The sequence below is a fragment of the Amia ocellicauda genome, chromosome 2 (assembly GCF_036373705.1).
Source record: "Amia ocellicauda isolate fAmiCal2 chromosome 2, fAmiCal2.hap1, whole genome shotgun sequence".
NCBI classification, from domain to species: Eukaryota; Metazoa; Chordata; class Actinopteri; order Amiiformes; family Amiidae; genus Amia; species Amia ocellicauda.
This window is the reverse complement of record NC_089851.1, coordinates 25910632-25926144: the sequence shown is the minus strand read 5'-3', so window position 1 is coordinate 25926144 and position 15513 is coordinate 25910632. Positions and strand designations below refer to the sequence as shown.

Sequence of the window (15513 nt, the reverse complement as noted above, 5' to 3'; positions counted from 1 at the left end):
AAAAACATTCTGATTTATGACTGTCAGACAGATTGCTTTTTTCCACACTATGCTTCCAAATAGCAGGGTTTAAGGCAGGCGAACATCTTAGTGACACAGCACAGTCCATCTGGCACCTAGCCAGCAACAACGATAGCTGCCGCCTCCCAGGCCAACGATCCTCTGGCTGACAATGCCATCAGGGGCACTTGGCTAATTCAACATTAGCCAATGGGACATTCCTGCCACGGTCTGTATCTGAAACAGAGGATCTCATACTGAGCTCCAAACAGAGTTTCAACATGTAAAACCCTGTCTGCGTCTCCCCCTGAGGAAATCTTTTGATTAGTGGAAATAAATGCATATTCAAACACAGCCGGAAGATTGCTAATGCCAGCTTCCTCAAATCTTGAAAGAATTCCTTCATCTGAAATAACTACAAAGCTGACACATATTCTTGCTAAAATGCATACCTATTAATACCTTAATAAATTTGTATTACAGATAAAAAGGAAAAAAAAATAGCTTGTTGATCCTGAGTTGAAATGTAGGATTTGTTTTTAAGCAGCAGACAGATGTTTTTTTATACTAAAAATAATAATATAATAATACAAAAAATCCAATCTCAGAGAAAACAAGAATACATGTGTCTGGAATTTGTTTTGTAAGGTTTATGAATAATAATGACAATGATATTTTCAATGAGAGTCTAACTATACTGTAGGCAAGGATTTTTTCACACAGTTGAAGAGCATTAACAGAAATCATTCCTAAAAGTAAGAACATAATCTTTAGAAACCTTCCCCTTCAAAAGTGACACATCGAACCACTTATGGTTCCTGAAGAACTGGGCCTGGTAATGTGGTATAGATTGCAGTGCAAATGATGTTTTGGGCACTAAGACCTCTAGTGTTTCACTCTAATGACAAACTCAGTGGGGACAATGGGGACTATAGATCTCCTGTCTCCGGCAGCTGCTTGGTCATGTATCTCATTCAAGCGTAGGATCGATAGGCCCATCTTCTAAATGGAGTAGTGTTACTGCCTTATAATCCTCTGGGGCAAATGCTTCTCAAGCGAAGCAGTTGGCGACGGCTAAATCTTCAGCCCCAGATCTCACACATAGCTCATAATACTCACGCATATCCAGTGCATTATCCATTCTCACATTAGTCTAAGTTTGATGCTACAATGCTATTATTAGAACAAATACATTGATTGGCTAGTAAAGGGACTTTATAAGCTGTGTTGTAACCATAGAAATATAGTGTCCAATCAGTGTGTGTGTGATACCAGGGCTTTTTAAGTATAATCTGAATATATATATATATATATATATTTTTTTTTTTTTTTGGCTTGTTTTTTCCACATTTTTCATTTGTGATCCCCATTGAATTAGGTTTGCACTACTTTTAAATAATTACAATATTAGTATATCATGAGATATCCAAACTGTAATCCATCATTCCTTTAGAATGCATACAAGGTCCTTACATATACTTATGTATATGATATATTACATTGTAGGTTGCACTTTTTAATCTCTGAGTACAAGCTTAATGATCATATTGTCAGGTTAAATAATGATGATTTGAGCAATAGCCTACTGATTCAATTTAACATGGCAAACCATAAAAGTGAAGAAAACAAAATCAATAGTGTACAACATTGATGGATGCAACATTTGAATTATATTATCTGAGAAACTGATACTATTAAACATGCAGTACTTTTGACATACACTAATTAACAAACTGTTGCGATTTACATTTCTTTGTCTCTGAGGCCTTTCATTAGACAAGCGATCAAGGAAAGCTTAGTAGCATTCAGCACAGGGAAGAGACTGCAATCAAATTGGACTATAACAACAGTGTTTACAGTACGTAGAGCTTATACAATGAAATAACTCAGTGTGCTAAACAGAGCGTGCAAATTACCTGATTGTTCTGCGATGTCTACAAGCAAACACAAGAGTTGCTCTACCTATTCATAAACAAGCACTTAATACAGCCAGTAAAAAGGTATTTAAATACTTGTGAGTTTTAGTTTGAGTCCACATTAACTATGACTCAACGTTTTTCTGCCGTTAATGGAATTGCTTCGAACCGTGTATTATATCCTGAATTTTTGATTATTTCCAACAGATTACGACAGTTTTCATAAGACATTCCATAAAATATACACTGTGATAGTCACAGTTCCCAGCTGGAGCTACATCAGGGGGCAGACTGTTCAAGGTCTGATATTTGAATACATGCAACCACAGTCATCTTCTAAAGTCCAGTGTTTTATATGCTTTGGAAATTCTACTCTAATTACTACAAGCTACAGTATTGTTTCCATAAAGAAAACCTAATTATCTTTCAAGAACGTGAATCCTGCATGAAGGAGATCAACTGAAGTCAACACTGACAAAAGGGCCAAATAAAGCCAGGTTTATTTTTCATTCTAGTTAGTTTTCCGACCAAAATCAGCAAAAAATAAATATATTCTGCGTAAAAACACTTAAATTGAGTTGTGTGCAAAGGCCTACGGTGCACTGGTACCTGAATCTAGATGCCAGGGGTCCGTGGCGGCTGACATTGGAGGGATGGTCAGAGGGGAGGCCCCGCAGTTGGATTCCACCAGTTTTCCTTGAACGGTGACTGGAGAGGCGACACGCGACCTCAGTGCAGCCTTGAGAGGAGCGATGTTGTTGAACTGCACTCGAGACAAGCAGCCCACGAAGCCCGGGGTGTTGTACTTCTCAATCAGAACCGGGTCAATCTGACCAGTTTCTAAAAGCAAAGAAAAGAGAGACAGAGTGAGCGCTGGTGTCAAATATCTGTAAAACCACTTGATTAAAGGCGTGTTGAGTGACATCAAATACATCTATTTATATCATTTTAAAGTGATAGAATACAGCAATACAGAAGTAAATTAATACATAGATGCACTTTTTAGGGTGCCATCATTTGTCTCCAATTTGAATTTCAAATCTCAAAGATTTCAAAGGTATTCTAATACAGTACCTCCAGGAGTTGAGATCAAAGCCAGGACTGTGAAGAACAGACTGTTTAGACATGAATGCATGTTTCTTTTTTCCTGGCATTTCATATACAGGAAACTCACTTTGCAGAGTATTTCACTTCAAAAGCTTCAACAAACATCAGTCTTTAATGCCATTTTTGTATTTAAAAGTTAATACCATTTAGTTAATGTCTCAACTAAATCTGGAACAAAAAGCAATGTGGCAGATTTAAAATAATTAGGCAGCACCAAAATGAAGGCAATGAGGTCATGGATCAGCAATTAGGTATGTAGAAAGAGGGAAAGAAGAACTTGTTATGAAATAATTAAGTCCTACTGTTGGTTACTTTTTCTGCAATTTAAATACTCATTATAAAACAACGAAAGGTCTAAAGGAAATGTATCCTTGAATGGTTTTGTGATAGACAGGGCCAATTAGAAATTAGATCTGGACAGACTTTGAAGCGACTTGATGCAGTTCAGTATTGCTTTGGTTCTGCATAAAAACTGTTTACTAAGGCAGGATTTGTTTAAAGAACCACAAGCTGCCATCGCTATTAGTGACCCTTTTGCTGCCTCAGTCGATCATCTATACGCTTGCTGAAAATAATGCCAGGCAAAATTCCATTATGGGCTTGAGAACGTTTATTGCGGCTTTCTTTGGCCATCGACAACCCGAGGGATGTTAAGAAAATGCCTTAAGAGAGTTAAGAAGAATGGACGTCACCTGTCAAGATTAAATTGAATGACATCGTGTCTTGTCATCGTGACAGCGGGAGAAAGAAAGCAACAGCAGCAAGTCTCAGATCTGCCTTTTATTACACCCTTTAGTGGGACTGACAATAGTGTACAGTGCAAGGATCATTCTCCTCAATAATAAAATGTTGAGGTAGTGGACAAACCCTTAAGATTACTGTAGTGAAACAAATTCAAAACTCATGAACATCTGCTTATTCATTTAGCAACTTTAAACCAATATAAAGCTCTGACAGACACCCCAGTACATAAATTAACTATTATAAGTGTTATACAAATAATTTGGCTAAGCATTAAGAGTGACCCATTTCTATACATTAAACCATTTTATTCTGGAGGAATGCAGTGTTCAGTCTCTGGACACCACCTCTTTCCCAAACCATTCTGTGAGAAACAACATTTTATTGATCCTTTTTGCACCTCAGAGAAGTCTCAGATGATTTATGATTTTGCTTCCTATTGACAGGTTGTAAAATTAGAATGCAAATGAAACAGATGAATGAGGTTTGTGAGTTACAGTTATTAACGCCATGTTAACAATATATGGCATGTTTAATGTTTACTACAGCCATAAGAAGAGAATATAGTATTGAAATATGCAAGATATTTGTCATCATGAGCCAACACTGCAAATGTACATGTCATGCTTGTAATGATTGATTACCTTAGTTTTGAAATATTGTTATAGACTTTGCCAGTGCTATTAATCAATTTAATAGAAAACTAAAGAGCGACTCTGGGAACAAAATTAATTTATTATAATGAAGTAAAACAATGCCAAAAAGCAATTAAACCGTGATACAGATCTTAATGAACATGTTTCATTTAATGCTTTGATGACTTCATTAAAATGCCTTCAAAAAGATCTACGTTTTCACTCATCCTTTTTTTTGTAATTTAGTTTGAATGAAGGTAGGAATATGTATATGCATACTCTTCAATATCTATATTTATTTAGTGGAATTTATAGTTTGCAGCTTCTAAATCTATTGAAAATCTGTAATTGTATATATTGAGTAGCGTAAAGCTTTCCTTCAGGGAACCTGGATGTAGCTAAGAAGTACATTGATGGATTAAATTCTGCTTGAGCTGTAAGGAGCTGTAGTCCAAAGAACCACAAACAAATCAAACTGTGTGTGTCCTTTCATCTTCAATGTAGCGTACATTAATTTACCTGTTCAACCAAACATGGGTCATTGAGTAGAAGGTCAGGTACATTTTCCAGAGTATTTGTTTCATGCTGTTGTCACTAAAACATGAAATCTCACCTCAAACGTTTTTTATTGCTCATGTATATAAATAATCAAAGTGTTTATCACATTAAATCACCACTGCATATACTCTGTTGTCCAGGACTTGCATTTTCTAGTGTGCTTCAACAATGGTGAAAACCATCTCATCCCTCTCCATTGTTGTATTCTACCCTGTTATGCAGTGTTTCTATAGATCAGATTGTTTGACTGGTGCTATATATATAATCCAAATTAGTATTTCAAATGAATGATACTGATACATTTACTTTACAATCCAGTGATCTTATATGTAATACATACACTATATATGAACATCGTTTGTATATAGCTTCAGCACACTGTTGAAAGGAAATCTACCCATTTGCCTGAATAAAAAAGTATTTGATCAATGCATACTACCAGTGCTCATTTATGGTTGTTAAAGCTTGTCACTAAATGCTTGGAATAAGAAGAAAATACAGAGATATAAATGAATGGATCTGAGAACAAACTATGTGACATCATTTGGTGAAAATGTTAAAATGGCAATGGGCCGGACACAATGTAAGAAGAACAGATCAAATATGAAAAAATCAGATCAAAGATTAGTATATGACCACATAAAAGATGAGAAGATTAACTCATAAACTTTGTAGGCATGGCATGGAAACGAGAAGCTGTAATTAAAAGCAATTGGAAACATATTGGATAGGCCTTCATCCAGCAGTGGGTTGATATGGGCTGATGGTGATGCGATGATGATGATTATGATATATATATATTTATCTACAAGGGATATAATTTGAAACATGGTTACATAGATATGTTCTAGTAGTTTGGTTTTAAATGGATGTGCAGTAAGTAATTTAAATTATTCGACTGCATCTTTCTGTAATGCACAATAGGATAATCAATTTTCACAGTCCAAAACCTGCAAGCGAAACACAGTCAATTTTTTCCTCAGTCAGCTTCAGGCATCTGGAAGTGACAGACAGAACTCACCATTGCATCTTTGCCAAAGTAATCATAACTGACAAATGTAACATATGAAGCTCAGCCGTATATTGATATACAGTCATTTTCTCTTCATGTAGGACCCTGGGAAACCGATGTCTAAGCCAGAAGCCATGATTGACATTGCTCTTGAATCTTGCTATTTTAAGTCTAGCAGTCATATACCGAACTTATATTTGTATATATACAGTACTCCCAATATACAATGCAGTACATTTCTCTGAAGATACACTGAGGTACACATTTATATCTCCAGACTCTGGGGGCTCTGATAAATTCATAATAATGTTTGGTTTTGCTAACCACAGCATGACAGGATAAAGGGCAAAGAAAGCAGGGTTTTGAACATCAAAGTTGGCTTTGGCGCTATGGCTTTCATACGGAGACAAAGCAACACTATATACAGTTACAACAGTGCTGCAGGGCCCTCTGCTCCTGTCAGATATCATACTTCACAAGTTCTCAAACAGGCTTTCTTCCCAGAGATCAATTCCATGCATTTGTCTTCATCTTTTGCAGCCAAGCAGTGACATCATAAGCCCTTATCTGAAGTCAATGCGTGTGTGACAGGATGAAAGGGTTTCTCCTGGAGCAGTTCTATCTTCCATCATGTTCTCTTGCTTGAGAACAACACCACCATATTCAAGTTTTGAATTCCTAGTAAGTGTCCACATTTCTTAGAGGTAATATATCAAGCAGGGAACACAACCTTCTGCTACAAAATGGCCCTGCATGATACTCCAGGATCATGTGAAATGAACACTGTGGCAAAACACTGGCCACTCATGACAGTGTTTAAATCTAAAAAGTTGAAGATCAGCCATATTTAAGTACACCTTTGCAGAATCATTTAAAAAACCTGCTTATGAAGTGTAATTATTGGAGTATGTCATTACAGAGTCTAAGACTATTCCAATCCCTCCTTCCTTTTCTATTCCACACTCAATCTATTTATTATTTTGCTATCTATCTTAGTGTTAATGTGTTTTAGCAATTGCTTTTAATAGGCCTCAGGCATACAAATATCAGTAAATATAGTTTATTACATCTTCCGAAAAATATGAAATTGGATTGCATTCACCACGGGCAAGTATTTTAGTTGTAGGTTATGAGACACACTGTCTTGGCATAGAATCCAGCTCTGCCTCAAGGAATGAAATGATGAGCTGACTGCAATTCATTGGCATGGTGCTTGACCTGGGTTGATCTGCTATCACTCCTGTCTGAGCAAGAGTGTGCTCAGTGTTGGACATGTTGGTTCGCAGTGCGCTAGGACATTTTCTCACAGTGACGAATTGTAAATAAATATGAATTTCAATAGGTTGTACTAGAAAATAGATCTTATGCCATTTTCTTGCTTTCACCCGGCCTTAACTAAACTGGCATTCTCCCAGTGTACAGAGTTGGACATGGCAAGGGTGGTTATAAATATGTTATAATACATAACAACAATTGAATTTAACTGAAAACATTTAAAGTACAATTACATAAGTGATTTAAAAAAAATAATTTAATGTCTTGATTGATTTTTTAATATATGCAGCTCTGGTAAAATACATACCCACTAACTGAAAGCACATGTAAATTACTCCTCTTTGGGATATCTGGGAGTCCTGATCTCTGAGGAATAGATTTTCCATTACCTTATTCTATAATGTCTTCTCAACAGTGGCTGAGAGTGCACTGAGATTCTCAGACTGTTCGTAATAGTATCTGTAAATCATGGCATAATTACATTAGTTCAGAAGTAAACCGGATCACATTTTGGGCACATGCCACAGTTTATATATATATATATATATATATATATATATATATATATATATATATATATATATATATATATATAAAAAAAAACAATTTCACTTGTTTAATTTTTCAGTATTATGGTCGGATGTTTAATTGCACAGATTTGACAAATATGAAGATAAGAACAGAATTGTCTTCTTGTGAAGTTCACTGAAAGTTCACACTGGGGAGGCATTCATTCTTGTAGTGTTATTACTGCAAATCCTAGTTATTATATGAAGGCATGATAACTTAGATATATGTATTTTTTATTATTGTTTTACATATGGCAAGTATATCCTGTCTCTTAATTCAAATTGTTAGGCTGGGGTCAACTGCCAGGGGACATTCCAATAATATAAGAACATGGAAGGAAATTAACACCATTTAAAATGCTTGCAGATACAATCAGATTTTTTTAGCACTGGCCTCCGGTCAAGTCGTGAAGGCTGAGATGCGATTGAAGCAGAGCTGAAGAAGCCCAGTCCTTTATGTAAAGTACACGATGAGTATTGTTTCGCCTCAGGTCAGTGCAGTAAGGTAAATCAATTACTTTAGAAACCAGTATACTAAAAAGCTTTCCTGAAACAATGAGACAGGAGATTAAGTCATCCTTTACCATTAACCTTCAAAGTGAAATATTATTTATGTTACCTGGCTGGTTATTGTCCCACCTCACATCAAATTTCCAAACGATTCTGCAGTTATTCCCATGACACATATATAACTTGTACAGTGCTGCAGCTGGGGACATGAAGAGTGCAGGAGCTTCTCTCCGGAGATACTTCTAAATCTATAGCATTATAAGAACAGTCTCATGATTGGATTTCAGTATTAAACTACATGTCACAAAGAAAATATTTCTCACCAAAAGCAGTTCTCCGCACGATTCGTTTTCCTTTCTCGTTTTCTTTTCCCTCTTTCTTCTTTTTTGTAATAATGGCAAATTAAATTCAATTATTGTTTCAATTTAAAGCGGAACCAATTTCCCTGTTCTTCAATTTCTGTGCCCTGCTTGTTATCCACAGGTACCAAATGATCTCTCATGAATAATTCCCTGGCCCTATTGTAAACAATGGTATCCTTGCAAAACAGATTATTGAAGGAGGGATTGGGGGTGAGGGGTGGTGCGGTTTCTTTTTTCTTAATGGAGGGGAGGCAAAAGGGAGAAAAAAGAAAGATCAAAGGTGTTCCCATGGCAACTAATAGAAGCTTGTTATAGAAGGCAAAGAGAAAAAAGACAGAGCCTCTTCTGAACCCATTTAAGACCAATAATGGGAATTAGAATGACATATTAACACTTACAAGCTACAGCTACTTCTGCCCCTATTACCGCCACAGCCACCGCTGCTGATTTCCCATGTAGACTTTCTTGAAATCTGTGAGGACATGTGGCATCGCCTTGTGATTTTTGCTTATTTCACAGTGAGGAGAGGGGGAGGGGTTGATCTTTTGATATCCCTGCGTGATGCTACAAAATGTTAATGAATCTCTCCACAGGATAATGAATAACAGACAGCATGCTCTGACAAAGGCAACATAAAGCGCTATTGAAATTCACACATCAAAGACACACACTGCCATCTCAAGACAGCGTTCCATCATACATCCCAAAACCTCTGCAATCATAATCATCTGTATGCTTGCTGCATTTGGTAGCAAGTTCTGAGAGAGAGAGAGTGAGAGAGAGAGAGAGAGAGAGAGAGAAAGAGCTGGCTACCTGTCCTTGCAGTGCCCTCTCTCCACAGTTCTGCCAGTTTCACCTGCATGCATTTGATGAACCACACCAATACAGAACAGCCAGGCAAGGATTAAAACCAAACAAACCAACTCATCACAAACAACCACAGCTCCTCAGTTAGACGGACAAATACTGAGCTGAAAAGCAGTCGATAGCATGTAGGAAAAGGTTGGCAATGAAGACTAAGCCATAGACATGCCTGCTTAATTCATATGCATTATTTCTCAGGCTTACTGTAAAGTAAGAAAGATTTGGAAAGAATAATTTGCAAAATGTTGTAAAATCTATTAGCAGCAACAACCAATACAAAAACAACACTAACAAAAAAGCTACCACCGCTACCCCTCTTGGACCCCAACCCCCATTTCATGATTAATTATTAATGTATATATGTGTCTGAATAAAGTAACAGCAGCATCCGAGTAAGGAAGTCAAAGAAGCTTTACCTGTTTGCGCAGTGGAGAAGGTAGGGATGGTGTTTCCCCTCACAGATGACCTGCTTTTATTCCCCCCTCACTGCAGCTCAGTGCTGTTGCTGCTGTCTTTTTTATGTTCCTTTGCAGGAGCCCCCCTCTGCTGAGAAGCAGACACAAATCCCAGACTCCTCCAGTCCTGCTGCCTGCCTGCAGACTTGCTTTGAGTGCTCATAATGCTGCTCATGTGCTCCAGCCCGCTCCAATTCACAGGAATCCAGAGGAAATCCTGGAGCCAGGATATGGATTAGGAGTCTCAGTGACTTCATCCTCTTCTAATTGATTTAGAGTGTTAATTTGTGTATGGAAGACAATACTTAAGAGCCTTACTGGAATTAGGGACGATGCTTTGTAAGCTACTCTGCAAAATACAACATTCAATAACGTCTTATGTTGCAGTTTTGGAGAAATGGGATATTTTTGGTTTGTTTTAGCTGAAAATGTAATAGACACACAGTTGGGAGCATTGCAGCACTTCTGCTAAATGTGTTCACCCAGAATAAAGTTAATGATACAAAAAGCTTCACAATTTAACCTTTTCCATCATATAGACAATTAAACATCTTCTTAGTTTTGGTTACTTTGGAAACTTTAATAAATCCCCAAACTGTTTGCTTTCGTCCTGATGGTATTCAAGTGAGATAATGAAAAAAAAAAGACAATACAGCATACACTGCTTTACGTAAAATTAAATATTTGTATACTTTTATTCAAATTCCTTTCTATAAAATATATACCATGGAACTAATATTATTCACTTTAATCTTAGCTGCAACTGTCTATAGATTTTGAGTCTAGTTCCATTTTAGTTTTGTCAGAACACAAAACTTTTTGCCACATGGCTACAGAATCTCTCAAGTGTTGTTTTGCAGACTTCAAGCAGGATTCAAGGTGGGCTTTATTAAGCATCATACAGGCCAGATGTATTGAGTGCTTGGGACATTTTTGTCACATGCACACTTTGACTATCCATAAATGCCTATAGCTCTTATAAAGTGGCCATTGGACTCCTAGTAGCCTCTTTCATCACTCTCGTTCTTGCTCAGTCATCCAGTTCGGAGGGATGGCCTGATCAAGGCAGGGTCTTGGCGGTGCAATAGACCTTCCAATTCTAAATAATTGTCTTGACCGTGCTCCAAGGGTTATTCAATGACTTTGATATTTTTTTACATCCATCCCCTGATCTTAACTTAACTTGGAAGTTGTGGGGTAGGATGTGTAGATAAATGGAACTATTTTAATGCATTTTAGTTCCAGGCTATGAGGCAAAAAAAGGAGAAAATTTTGAAAGGGGGTGTAGACTTTCTATATACAGATATACAGAGAGATAGATGTATTGGAAGGAATAGTATTAGATATGTCCACAATGATTTAAATCATAATAATATTATGTTAATTTTATGGATTTCTAATTAGATTTAGATTGGACCTGATACCAATCAGTACAGGATTTAAACTGCGCCATTTAATCCTGCCAGATAATATCACACCAAATAGATAAAACAACAGGGTATTGTTCTTTGCACCATAAACTGAATATTTACAGTATTCAGAGATTCCAGAAAGCATTGTATTGCTTCACAAACTGTCTTTTTAACTTCACCCTAAAAAGCAGAGTGTATGTAATCTGTGGAATGATCTTCTGGTCCATGTAAGAGATGCCCCTTCTGTTTCAGCCTTAAAATCACAGCTGAAGATTCAACTTTTTAATCTCTCTCTAGTGCCGTCAAATCATGCCCACCCAATGGCTGATCATGTTCTATCCTGAGGGGTCACCTATAGAGGGAAGACCACGGCTAGCAGCACCACATAAGAACTTTCATGGTGCCTGTATCATCAAATTATACTGCCTGGAGGGGAGGCAACCATTAGCACTAGGCCGTGGACCCCAGGGAGATCTATTTTCTCCTATAGAAATGTGCCATCCTATAAGAGTTTTTGTTTCTCTCTCCTCTGTGCCTAATGGTTTATTTATTTGTTTATTTTCAATCTGTAAAGTGCTCTGTGGCTACCCTGTGAAGGACGCTATATTAAATAAAAATTGATTGATCGATCGATATATTTAGCCTTTGTTATCATTTGACATTTTGACCCATCCACAAAAATGAATGCAAACATAAATTTAGACATCTGGGAGAGCACAATCAATCCATCACGGCTAAACAGATATAGACAGTTTAATAATGATGCCAGTTGAAACAATCTGTGCCGAATTACAGGGATTAATTATAATTCATACTCGGGTGTTAAGTCTGCAGCACTAGACATTCTGGAATCCCTAGAATCCACTGGCGGTGACTCATCACTGCTGCATCACTACCTTTCCGTGAGGCGTGTGTGAGAGGACCAGGCCCGGCTCAGGCCACCCTGTGGAGAATAGCAACTCAGTGATTAGGTGATTATGGAGTAGCAATATTACTAAAAGAGGCCAACAGACAATTGTGAGATAGTGGGGAGAGTGCACAGTGTGTGATTACCTCCTGCAGTGACTGATATGGAGAAAGTCTAATCACCTACTGCACTGTCGAAGGGAGAGGCAATTCAGCACTTTAGATTGGACACCTTTATGCAGGCTCTAAGAACGATCATTTCCTTTTGGTTCATTTCTATGGTTTCTTTTCCCTTTAACACAGATTGGTTTCATTTTCTGTTTGAAATGTCAATATCTCAGATATGTACATCAGCTGAAGCAAATCTGGAGGAACCTTACTGCTGCAGAGGAATTAACATATACAGTACCTGCTGACTTTGTTCTGAAGTGTTTTAAACTCAATGAGGAACACACACCTTATTTTGCACTATGGAAGAATTCATGATTAAATGTGAACACTGTTAGCTGGTGCGTGAATTAAATAAAACATAGCATGACAAACACTTCAAGTATGACTGTCTCGTAGAGGAAGGTAAACATTTGAGGCACATACTGTGGGTTAGCAAGCATTCGATGACACTGAAGACCTGGTATTAATGTTTTATATAAACTGTATAATGTTTTATATTAATGTTTGAAATACTAATATGTCAACAGAGCCAATTGTATTAATTGTCAAGCAAGCAAATGTTAGCAAGGCTGTTTTTACGAGTGCTGACGCTGCAGAAGTCCCTCCCAGCATTTGCTTCAAGGTGCTCTGTGGCTTATCTTAAGGCTGGAGAGGTCATATCATGGTTATTGATAAACAGTTGCCATGATGACCATGGGACCGGACCTCTCCCAGTATATCCAAGGAAGCCATCTGGTTTCCGCATCCCACACCTTCCCCCAGGAAGACAACCACAAGCATTACAATGGCCAGAGACCTGACCTTGAGATAACACTTGTTATCACAGCATGTGACTGACTTTGCCCACAGAACCACATGTCATGCATTGTATAAAAGCTGTTAACTTTTACTGTTCAGAGAGACTCCGCTCAGGTGGAGAGCTTCCATGTCAGGGCCTTTCAGGTCGGACATGTTCAGGACTTCAATTCTTTACCTGGGTTCTACAACTCTAATGCGCATGTCCATGAAAGACACCTAGCAACATTCCTTGTAGATGAAGAGAGGACTTTGCTCCTTCCTTACTCTGCTGGTACTGCAGCATCAGTACAACTCCTCTGCCAAGGAGAAGCAGCTCCATTCCCAGCCTGTTTTTGTCACGAGCCCCTTGCTCGAACAGTTGCAGATAAAAGCATGCTGATGAATGGGACAGAGCTTCAGGTGTGGCTTATCTATGGGGCAAAAAGCCTAAAATCCAAGGAGCTCATTGGTAGAAATACTCAATTTATCATCAACGTATCCGTAACAATTCCCATGAAGCCTTCACAAAATTCAATGAGTTCCCCAGTGAAGAGACCTCTAAATGTCCTCAATCTTCTTGTTCTCATATTAGCTTGATTTGGCATGCTTACACATCATGAGCATTATTTCAGAAACTCTGATGAAATCATTGTATTAATGTTCTAAAAATAACATCCCTTTACCCACCCCCAAGATCTTTAGAGAATGCTTTATTGTATATTTTTTCTTCATTTGAAATCAACACCATTAGCACCTTGCGTGCCATCGGTTTGTGGATACAGGAGGCTCTGGAGTGTTGATTGACCGTGGTTATGGATCAATAGAGGAGGTGAGAGGATTAATAATGTATCATGCTACTCAAAGAATATGTGACTTCTTTAATCTAATTTCACTAGTATCTGAATTATTTTATAGACCATGTTCTTAATCAAGCAGGCAGACAGGTCGCTACACAGACTGCATTCTAAACCAGGCCGTAGACGTCTCTCTTTCTCTCACAAAGTGGTTGCCATTCAGACTGACAGCTATTACAGAGGTTGCGTAGACATGAAAAACACACTCTGACCAGCACCATTTGATTTTAGTATTTGTTTATAAAAGGATAGCAATTCATAATTTACATTATAATTTTGCAAGCCTTTTCCTATTACAGACAAGCAATACAAGATATTCAACTTCTGCTGAACAGTGTGTCATGAAGAATATATTAACATTAACCACTCTAATTAGTTAGTTTATATTCTGTGTTGCCCCCCTAAGGAAGCCCATGCTGTCACATGGATTGAGACCTCTGCAATCTCAATCAAGAGAAAGGTACATAATGTTAATTCTAATAAGGAAATAATGAGTAGTTACTGTTTTTAAAATGAAATGTTGCGCAATAGACCTTTAACATAGTCAGAATGCTATTCATGGAACACATTCTCTGTGAAGTATTGGAACCATTATCTCAAAGCTACAGTCCATTTTGATGTCATGTATCAGCATCTTCAAAAGCTGTCTGGAAGCTGTTTACGTGAGCTAAAACCCACATTTAGGCAAGCTAAAAGGATAGCTGTATATAGCTGATAACTAAACATACTGTACTCTCCCAGAATATAAAAACTCCAGTAAGAAAAGGAGACCATCACAATCCATGTGGCATGTCAAGGTCCCCGCTATGCTCAATTACTGTATCAACACAGTCCCCAAAGCGCTGGAGCCCAAAGTAACAAGGAAAGAAAATACAAGGCAGGAAACAGCAGAGCATAAGCTTAATTTAAAAGGCAGCTGGTATCTAAAAATAAAATGTTATTTTGCTGTGCAGGAGTAGCTCAAGAACAGAGCAACCAGCAAACTTCTTTGATGCAATCTCCTTCTTTTACAAGTTCCTTTTTCTAACACAAACCCAGCCTTTATAGTTATAAATCAATCAGATGAAGTAAACTCCAGTAACAGTTAAAAATACAGCCCTATAATAAATAAAGACTGCAGAAGATGTACTCCACTGATTTATGTTTCAAGAAAAGGGTATTTATTCCTAATTTTCCGGATGAAGCACATTACAGTAAAACAAACTCTTTGAAAATAGATACAATTATGCATTAGTAGCTTTTTATGTGCCATGTGCCAAAAACTTTTGGATTAAGAAAAATAAGTTTAAGACATTCTTATGTCTTTTAACCACATGGGTTTTAAAGATTGATTTAATCTGTTAAATAGAGTGGGGATAACAAGCTTGAATTCGATGGATGCAATTCATC

General features: G+C 37.5%; 1 protein-coding gene across 1 annotated transcript in view; it reads right to left on the bottom strand.

Annotated features, from left to right (window-relative positions):
- The window catches only part of LOC136767860 (contactin-associated protein-like 2), a 517302-nt gene that overhangs the window by 3908 nt on the left and 497881 nt on the right, over window positions 1–15513 (bottom strand). The window contains exon 22 of the mRNA XM_066721910.1: window positions 2526–2756. Within this exon, the coding sequence (XP_066578007.1) occupies window positions 2526–2756 (231 nt within the window). The remainder of the gene's footprint in view (window positions 1–2525; window positions 2757–15513) is intronic.